Genomic DNA, 9,866 nt, shown 5'->3' with positions numbered 1-9,866 from the left:
GATCACATTTTTTGGGTGTGTGGCTGCAACATGCCATTGAAATATTTTTCCTTGGGAGAGATCAAAGTTTCGCTTTTTCCTGTACACTTTTTGGAAACCTATTCCTGCTCGCGACCTACTAACTCGAGCTTTGCAGGAACAATTAAATGCACATTTCCAAAAAAGCATAGAAAAGAAAACCTGGGAAAAAGGGCTGGGATAGTATGTACTGGTAGTAAACCTGAATTCCTTGTGTCCACTTGTAAAATAATAAATGGAAAAAAACCAAAATGCAGAATGTTCTAGATTATTTTTTTTATTCACAAAATGTGTCAGTCTTTTAGAAATATCAAACAAGTGATTTATAGTATCTAAAACATACATCCGGGACACAAACTATTGCTGTTCAAACAACTTATTTTCTGCTAGTCTGAGCTATAAATAAAACCTATAGGTTACATGGGCGTAAAATAATTTACACCACTGCAGGGCCACATATAGGGCCAAATAACCCAGGAGAAGGGGCGGTAATATAAAGAAATGTGGTCACTAAATACTGTTGGGGTTTGCCTTCTTAACCGTTTGTAAGAACACAGAGAAAGCAAACAAACCAAAACTCTTCCGTTGGACCCCAATTCAATGAAACCTTGCAGAAAATGAATATAAAAAAATAACAAAGTTCTACATTTGACATATACAATATATACAGTTATTATATGCACAGTTAAATTAGGGCTAAATTTGTTTAAAACACATTATAAATAACTTGCAGCTAAATATTCTACACTTCGTGTGGCTTACAAGGCTTCAGACAATGCTTGCAAGAGAGGAAATCTGGTTGTGCCTATATGGAACGGTGTGAATCAACTGGAACAAAAGATCTCATTGCACAATGGTGCATACACACACCTGCGATTTAGGAGTGCGACATACAAACTGCTAGGAGTAAACAAGCCCCATTTATATGAAAATATCATTCACAAGTAAATGACCCTTGTAAGCTACAAATGGAAGGGTTATAAATGACTGATTTCTGCCTTTCAAAGTGGGATCCAGAGCTCAGGGTTAGCACGTCCGATGTATGAATACCAGTGGAGGCGAAGCATGTGGTGCAGTCTAAAATCTAACTTCAGTATTGTGTGCAAAGCAATAAAACAAAGCAAACCTGAACTGTAAACCTGTGATCGTCTAAGTAAATAATCTGCAACACACAAAATCTTCAATAGCAATTACACATTGCAAACACCAGCCGGCCTGTTTTGGTACAAATGGCAAAGCATTTAATTAAAAAAAACAAAAGACGACATTTTAGCATATAGCAGAACTAGAAAAGAAAACCGTCTCTGTGGATTGAGAAAGTCAATACACTATCTTCACAGGAATGAAACTGAAGAGGTCTACAAGTCTTAGGAAATAATACAGTTTTTGCCTTTGCGTCCCTTCTTTTTGGATTTAGTGGTCCTTTGGCCAAAATGACTACTGGATAGTGCAGACGTGGGACTAGGCAAGTCATCCGTAAAATACGGATATCTTTGTGGCCGTGGCTGAGGAATAGGCTGTCCGAGAAAATATCCCTCTTCTTCTGAGTCAGAGGAGGATGAGGAACATGTTGAACACCAAGAGTCATCATCTTCACCATAAAGACCAAAAAACTTATCCATAATTTGGTTTTGCAGCCCATAGTCTGACGCAGCATTTGCATGCTGTCCAAAAAGTTCATTGTGTTGAATGTACGCCTGAAACTCTCGAGGCGATTTGTTCTTAAAGACTCGGTCATAATCCTCTGACGTGTAACATCTAGGTTTCTCCCGTGCTGGTACTTTGTGGTCTGCAGCAAGATGAAGTGCATTTTCAGAGCGAGATTTCCTGCTTTTCCTACGCCGATGATGACGGGGTCTCTCACTGAGTTCCTCAAAATTATAGACCCTTCTCCGACTTTTCTCACTCATTGGTGGCTGCCTGATTTCAATGCTGCCATAATCTCCGTTATCAATGACATCATCTGAAAATTTGACTTGTGGTCTTGTCTGTGACTTTGACCTTCTCAGGACAGACATGTGAACAGGTTTTTCTTCTGGAGGTGGCTTTTCCTGGCAAATTTCCAAGCTTAGACTTTTCAAAGATTCAGAACTTCTGTTCAGCATAGAAGAATTAAGAGTTCCCATGTTACTCATTTTCTCACAATCCCTTGTATCCAAATCTTGAAAGTTTGGATAGGAGAAGCGTGAAGGGCGTTGTTTACTTTCCTCATCAATTGAAGCTCCTACAGAAAAAATAAAAAATATATATATAATTAGTCTAAAGTCATACAATTTACAAGACACACACAGTGGACAGAGCTAAAATTCCTGAAGAACACATAACCAATCCGAAGATTAAAGCATGTAAAGCTATACAAACAAGACAAAATGTAGGTGCATCCTTTTTATTTAAAGCACAATGCGCATCACATTACTTTGGGAAACGGTGTGTGTTTAAAGGTAGAAACTATAGCAACAGCGATTTACTATCTAGTTGGTGGCATACATATATGACCAATTACAAACCAGTACAAGTAACATAATTTAGTCCCGACTTATCTGAACCATAATAAAAATGATATTATAAAACTATATTAGCGCACAACATACCTGTTATGTTGGACAATGCTAATGAATCCATAGAGTTGCATATGTTTTCAAGCTGAGGTTTTATATCACCAGACAAACATTCCATTGAGTCTTTATACCATGGTATCTTGTCATGTTTGTAACCAGATGTTCCATGATCCAAGTCCAGCTCTTGTATCTTTCTGCTGCTTGCCGGGCCTGGGTGGCTGCCGTACGCAGAGTCTCCAAGACCATCTTGTGACTGTGCCCAGTACATATCAGTCTGATACTTTTTGCTTGCCAAACTTGGATTGCGCCCACCTCTTTTGACATTTTCTGAAATCCATTTTTCACTAGATCGATTATCTTCAGCAGGCTGTTGAAAGAGTCCTTTCTCGCCAAACTTTAGAAGTAATTGAGTCATGTAGTCATCATGCTCAGCCCATTCTTCATGATCCTCTGGAGTTTCCTGCTCATCTCTTTCTTTCCAAAAGTCATTATTATCAAAACTGGCACCTTGCCTTGATAAGCTGTGGTCATCCATCTTACGAGACAGTGTATCATCAGCGTTGCCAGACAGTCCTGGGAACTTGTAATTTAATGCTGGAGACAGCAAGAGTGATTGTCTACACTGATCTGCAGATCTGCTGCTCTTTCCCATTCTTACACTTCTTCTGGACTCTCTAGACCTGGCAGACTGAAATGCGGAGTCCGAAGAATCAGAAGCATGGACATCTTCTCCCAAACTACAGGTCTTCGAACAATAGATTCGGCCCTTTTTCGGGAGAAAAGGACATCCAAGTAAGGAAACTTTACACTGAGCGCAAGAAAAACAGCTTTCTGTAGCATGCCAGTGCTGGCCGTCATAGGTCATCTGGGCATGGTCAACACCTAGAAGGTGAATAAACAAATGCAAGTGAATATCATATTAAAGTGTGGTTATAAACACTTTCATAAATATTAAATTAGGGCACTTGCCTTTTAAAAAAAAAAACTCAATTTTAATTTGTGCGTACTGAAACAAATTTGCATACCTTTGTGTATTTCTATTACAATGTTTAGGTTTTTTCTTCGTTAATTACAATGATCTAATCAGCAAAACTAAAAGGTTTAATTTCAATCTATTATCCCTTTTAACCCTTCATCATGCATTACAATAAAAGTTACCTATATGCTCTCCACAGGATTCACAGTATTCTGCATAATGGGATTCAAAGCAGCTACAACAGAAAGGTCGACCATCTTTCATGATGTATCTCTGTCCCCCAAGCACCGTCTCACACTCGTAGCAACAAAAATGTTTCATGTGCCAGTGACGCCCCTCAGCCTCGGTGCACTCATCAGCAAATATAATCTATAAGAACACAACAGTTAGCTATAAAAATAGAACTTCATATATTACTTTTGTGGTCCTATGTTAGAACTTCATACGGAGACACAATTTGACATTGTACATGTGTAAGTAAAGAGAATCTGAACATTGTGTAAGAAATCTATTCTTGCATTGGTTATATATACCTCATCACATGCTGAACATCTTGGTTTAAGCAGTTCAGCATGGTGCCGGCCACAGTGTATTTTTCCATCTTGGTAGAAGTATATTAGATCGACCAGTAGCTCGTTACATGTGGAACATGCGAAGCATGATGGGTGCCAGCATACCCCAGGACCAGCCCTCGAAACAAAAATGGCTATTTCACCTCCATTAATTTTCTCACCGCACTAGAGGAAAAGAAAATAAGTTATGTAAAAAAAATTATATATATAGAAAAAGGTCTAGTCTATACCATGATGATTGAAAATTGGCACATTTGATGCTGTTCACATTAAAAAGGAAAACGCTATTTGACATAAAACTTACACAGGAATTTAAACACCCATTTAAAACCCAAAAGGGAGAAAAGTCTAATAATCCCCGACCATAAACGGATTCTAAACCAAGAAAAATATTGCTGATGTAAAGTAGATATTTAAGGAACCACTTACGCTGGTTTTCATTATTTGAATGTGGTTTTAATAAAGTTAGCCATCTGGCTACAATGTAACACTTCTCCCATGGAGAAAACACTCACAAGTCTGCACAGGCACGTACACAGACAGGGATTCTCTCCAGCTAGTCTATTAGCTATTGTGAAGTGGAGGGATAATAATACTGTGCTGGTGACGGCACTAGGAGGCTCTTACAGATATCCTGCCTGCAATATAGTCCATTTCACATGAGGAAATTGTGCACCGAGCTCATAAGTTTCTCATATTTTCTGTACTGCAAAGACGACATACAATGAGTGTTGAAGATATAAGGCGCTGCGATTACCTGCTCACAGACGGCATGCATCACAGCTCTGGACAAGATTTTAATATTGCCTCTCCCGAGGGCCTCCTTTTTACGCTGGGTACTGAATAATATCAGTTCTTTCTTCTCTTCTTCACTTAATGACTGGCAATAACGTACCTATAGGAACAAACCCTTTTTGTCAATACTTGGCATTCGCAGACATGAGGACTATTTGACACTTGACTGACACATTCTACAGATAACTAAACACACTGTATAGGAATTCAAATGAGGACTCACAGTAAAAACTAGCTGAAGACCAGCTATAAAAATGGTACAAACAGAGGTAAATAAAGTAAATAATACAGTCTAGGTCATGTGGAGGGGGAAAAAAAAAAGCCGAAATAAAAAACCACTATAAAATGTCTGGAATGTACAACAACGCTGTAAAACTAGAAGGAAGCTTTAGGCCTTGTTCAGACCGAGGATTTTGCAGGCATAAAAAGAAAAAATCTGCCTCAAAATTCCTTCAGGAATTTTGACCTGCCTGCACTTTCTTGCTTCGGTTTTCGCTGCGTTTTTCACCAGTGGCCATTGAGCGCGGCGGGCAAAAAACGCAGTGAAAAATGCGCTCTGCCTCCAATTGATTTCAATGGGAGGTCAGAGGCAGAACCGCGGCATGAAATAACATGCTGCTTTTTTTTTTCCCTGCGAGCGGCTAAAAGGCGGCGTAGAAAATAAAACACCTCCCCCTCCCATTGAAAATCGATGCAAGGCAGTTACGGCAGTTTTTAGGTGCCGATTCCAATGCAGTTTTCGTGTCAAAATCAACGCCAAAAAGCTCAGTGTGAACTGGCCCTTAAACTACAATGCAGCATAGGGCCTGTTCACATCTGCATTGGAGGCTTCATTAGGGGCCTCCGTCGCAGATCTGGCCGAAAATACGGGAAAACATTGCAGCATGCAGCGCTACTGTTTCTGGTAAAACCACGGAAACCCTGAAGGAACCCATTAAAGTCAATGAGTTCCATCGGGTGCCGGTTGTCTCAGTCGTTCAAAGGAACCAGCACTTCCGATATTTTTGTTGCTCTGCTCCTCTGAAGGAGTAGAACAGAAAGGTAAACGCAGATGTTAACAGGCCCTTCGATTCTATAAAGGATTGCCTGCTAGAAACCATTCCATCAATAATGAAAATGTTGACATTTTTAAAATAAAATTCAGGGATAAGATTTATTTTTAAATTGGCAAATCTGCTGTGCAATGTAGTTCTTGAAAAGGTCGTAGTAATGTGCTTTTGTTTTACCTCATTATCATGTGGAGGGAGCTGATAGAGGAGCTGCTTGATTCGATACTTTTCACCTATACTGTTCACATAGGGGACTTTTTCTTCTGGCAAACAGGCAAAATATAACTGAACCTACAGAATAAATCAAAACTATTTATATACAGTAAATAAGAACATTATTCATAGGACAATGATAGTCGCAGACAATGGACTTCTTTGTATTTCAAATGCAGTAAAGAGAAGGTAAACTAGAGGTGAAATGGCCAAGAAAAGCAAACAATGCGACATTAGGATTGAGTCAGCTTTAGGCTTATGTGATAATGAGCAGCAGATGATCCAACTCCGCACCAGTAGACGTTCAGTTTGCACCCAGCTGCTGAATTGCTTTTCTGGAATGCAAGTTGCAGTGACTAATAGGGGGGTACCATAAATTATGCACATTTAATGTGGCTATTATACCCACCTCCTCTACCAGTAGTCAACAAGTCCATAGAAATTCCAACATTCTACCTACAATTACTTTGCATAACGTGAGAAGCCATCTAGAAAACAGCCCCTATAAACAGGTTTCATTTGCTTCTTGCATTTTACACATTGGTGAGACAAAAGCGGCTTTGTCAACTCCTGCTGGTAGGTTCATCCCAAGCCACAGCTTTCATTGCTTCCATCTGAGCTTTTTCCAGAGGACCTGAAGTCAACTTCATGGGAGGGGTCAAATCCAAACATGTTTTAGCCAGATGCCAGGTTCTACTCTAAAGAGGCACAGTTTAACTACATCCTTTTCCAAACGCTATGCCAGATAAGCCTTATGTCCTTATTTTAAAGCCAGGTCATAACATTACAGGGCAAGTGGGCTTTAGTTTATTCAGAAGTTGTTGCCACTGTGTGGAATGACTAGGCTACATACTAAGCCATCTCTAGTTACTGCGTAGTATGTAAGAATTATATAAAATTGAATAAAAAAATCATGTCTAATGATCTATAAACATGCATATAAAAGGTCTAATAAAAGAAACGAAAAACAAAACAAAAAACTACATGCCCAAGAATGAATGGACAGCCATCAGTTTGCTCCTACCTGTTCAGGACGAAGGCCTGGTGGAACCCACGTATACTCCTCCATAGCACAACCAGAATCGTCATCCGATGTGGAGCTTCGCTGACACCCATAAGACAGCTTGCCGACTTTCTGCTCCATCGCCATAGGCAGATAATGGAATGTTCTATTTCAGGATGTTTCAGTCATTAATTGCTCTAAGGAAGAAAATGAGACAAAACAAAAAAAAGTCAACACTTTGTTAAATTAAATGTGAGGAATGTCATGCGGAGAGAATGTTTTACAGTGTATTTAGTTTAGAAGAAAATCTATATCCATGCAGCAATGTCAGAGGCCAACTTTGAAATGAATACATGCCATTCAAAGACACCAAAAGCCAGTTCCTCAGATGTCACCCCTGAAGAAGGGACCTCAGTGGTCTGGAAAGTTCATTTGCAACATCAGTGAACCAGTTTCTCACAGGTTCATTGGTGGGAAATTCTACAGGTCAAGGAACAAGGCTTTTGGGGGAAAAGTCTGGCAGAATAACAAAGCTATAATAAAAATACATTTATCGAATCATTAATAGAAATCTTCCTGGTTAGTTTATATTGAATAAAGCAGCACCACATGGTTTATTTGCCATCAAGAAATTACTTTAACTGTATCTATATAGAAAGATAATAAAAAAAAAAAGGGAAGAGCACATAGCAGAACCTATAAGAGATTAGGGCAAGATACAGGGAACACCAACAAAGGAAGCTCCAGTTTCTCCCTACAGGGATTATAACCTTTTGACCCTGAGTAATACCGGAATACTGTGCTGCTCTTTCTACTACGAACAGTTAAACAAACGATCCCTTCAACAGGTGCAGCTCCGCTATTCACACCAACCAACTGTTCACAAGTCACTTCTGCAAACCAATGCCTACGATTTCACGAAATTCTGGAACCCCACATACCATGACCAGCGTTCACCATGAAGTGTGTCTGGTAATCCAGAAAATGAAGTACTGGATGCGTTATATGAACAAGTATGGTTTTAGATTTTTTTATGGGCTGCAAACCAGAATATATGACAGCCACAACCAATATATATATAAATCTGTGCATGGTACAGATGGCATATAGAAACGTAGCATGCACACAGCCATAGGTCAGCCACAATTTATTCTATCAATTATAGACAAACTTTGGTTTTCTGCAGAACAGGATTTATTCCTTAGAACCGTCAAGAGACTGGGACTTTGGCCTCATTTATTTGGAGTTTAAACACACACACACTCACAATTTTATACATTGGATAACCTGAACGGATTATAAAACAAAAAAAAACAAAAAAAGTGCTTATTTATGGATTTCCAGAAAGAAAGTATAAATTACATTCTGAAAAAACATGCTTCAAATGACAAAGAATAGGGAGTCGCTGCATGGGTGGGATAGGGACCAAAGCAGAGTATGAAACCTTTTATTTTTTCATATATATGAAGAAGTTCTTTTTTTATGGAGTCAATTCACATTTCTGGGGGATCCAATGGTGGAGACATCACCTTGGCAAAGGCAGCAAAGCTCAACTGTGTAAGGTTCTTAGACTCCGTAGCAGTTATAAAGAGGGTCTTATCCATATGAAACATGATGGTTTAACCAGACTGAAATATTAGCATCTGCATACAGTACAGACACTGTGATCCACGTATAATGGCAGAGTTGTCTCTACAGCTGCTCGCTGGCAGGTCAAGGCTTAAGCATTCCAACAGACATCTTAAAGTCTCCGCCGCACATTCATGATGCAATAGTCATATTCAGATTATTATTATTATATAGAGGAGTGAAAAGCACGACTTTGGAAAAACATTTGGAAGCTTGCTAGTTTAACGGTATATTTGTATTTTTTCTTTTCATTACAGTCATGGGATGTAAAATATACACAAAATAATAATTAGATTTAGAGGGCAAGCTGTTAACACACAGTCAAGGGGTTTAGCCATTTAATATTAAAAGGGAAAAAAAAACATCTCCAAAGCAGATGGTAGAAAAGTATGATGAAAAGATGATAAATATGGTGTTTGACAAGTATTACTGGATAGGTTGCAAAAAATAATACGCTTTAAATGACTGTGTGGAAAGGTGGATGAATACGATACTCAATGAAACACTGTAGATTTCCTTTACGGATTCTTGCAAATAATGGGGGTGATATTATTCTGTCAACAGAACTTGGGACGATTCCACAACTCCACACTCTTGTAAAATAATAAGACAATTACAATGATCGCCATATAAATAGAATCCCCATGTCCAGTTCTATAAAAAGCACAAGCGTCAATAACGGACTGCAGAACAAAACTGGCCCTGATGAACAAGCTACAAATTCAATATTTCGCAGGAACCCAATACACAGAGTAATCTGTTAAACAGGGGTGTGGGTACTGAAGCCGTCATACCAGTGAATGCTTTCACAGTTGTACAAATTCTTCAAAGGAAGTGGTAAACTGCTGCCCAGGACAGTCCGCATGTACAAACCAGCGCGGCAGCTGGAAAAACTAATCCCAATAGAAGCAAAAACTGCCATGTAGAGAAGTCAATGGTGGGATTTTTGGAATTCCAGTAATCTTGTAACCCCACAATGGGTTAACGGAACAGCTTTACTTGAAAAAGAATAGACTAGTATTAGGATTTGTCCGTTTCAAGGAGAGTAGCAAG

The 9,866-nt window shown here is 39.1% G+C and overlaps 1 protein-coding gene across 1 annotated transcript in view; it reads right to left on the bottom strand.

Annotated features, from left to right (window-relative positions):
• Positions 1-303: 303 nt before the first annotated feature.
• PRICKLE1 (prickle planar cell polarity protein 1) overlaps positions 304-9,866 on the bottom strand; it is a 68,960-nt gene continuing 59,397 nt past the window's right edge. The window contains exons 2-8 of the mRNA XM_075857046.1: positions 7,206-7,381; positions 6,146-6,259; positions 4,882-5,019; positions 4,086-4,289; positions 3,735-3,921; positions 2,610-3,458; positions 304-2,242 (exon numbers count right to left, since the gene is read on the bottom strand). Coding sequence (XP_075713161.1) covers positions 1,386-2,242; positions 2,610-3,458; positions 3,735-3,921; positions 4,086-4,289; positions 4,882-5,019; positions 6,146-6,259; positions 7,206-7,331 — 2,475 coding nt within the window. The 5' untranslated portion in view covers positions 7,332-7,381 and the 3' untranslated portion in view covers positions 304-1,385. The remainder of the gene's footprint in view (positions 2,243-2,609; positions 3,459-3,734; positions 3,922-4,085; positions 4,290-4,881; positions 5,020-6,145; positions 6,260-7,205; positions 7,382-9,866) is intronic.

The sequence above is a fragment of the Rhinoderma darwinii genome, chromosome 3 (genome assembly GCF_050947455.1).
Source record: "Rhinoderma darwinii isolate aRhiDar2 chromosome 3, aRhiDar2.hap1, whole genome shotgun sequence".
Lineage (NCBI taxonomy): Eukaryota > Metazoa > Chordata > Amphibia > Anura > Rhinodermatidae > Rhinoderma > Rhinoderma darwinii.
Note: the sequence above shows the minus strand (reverse complement) of the source record. Positions and strands in the feature narration are given on the sequence as shown.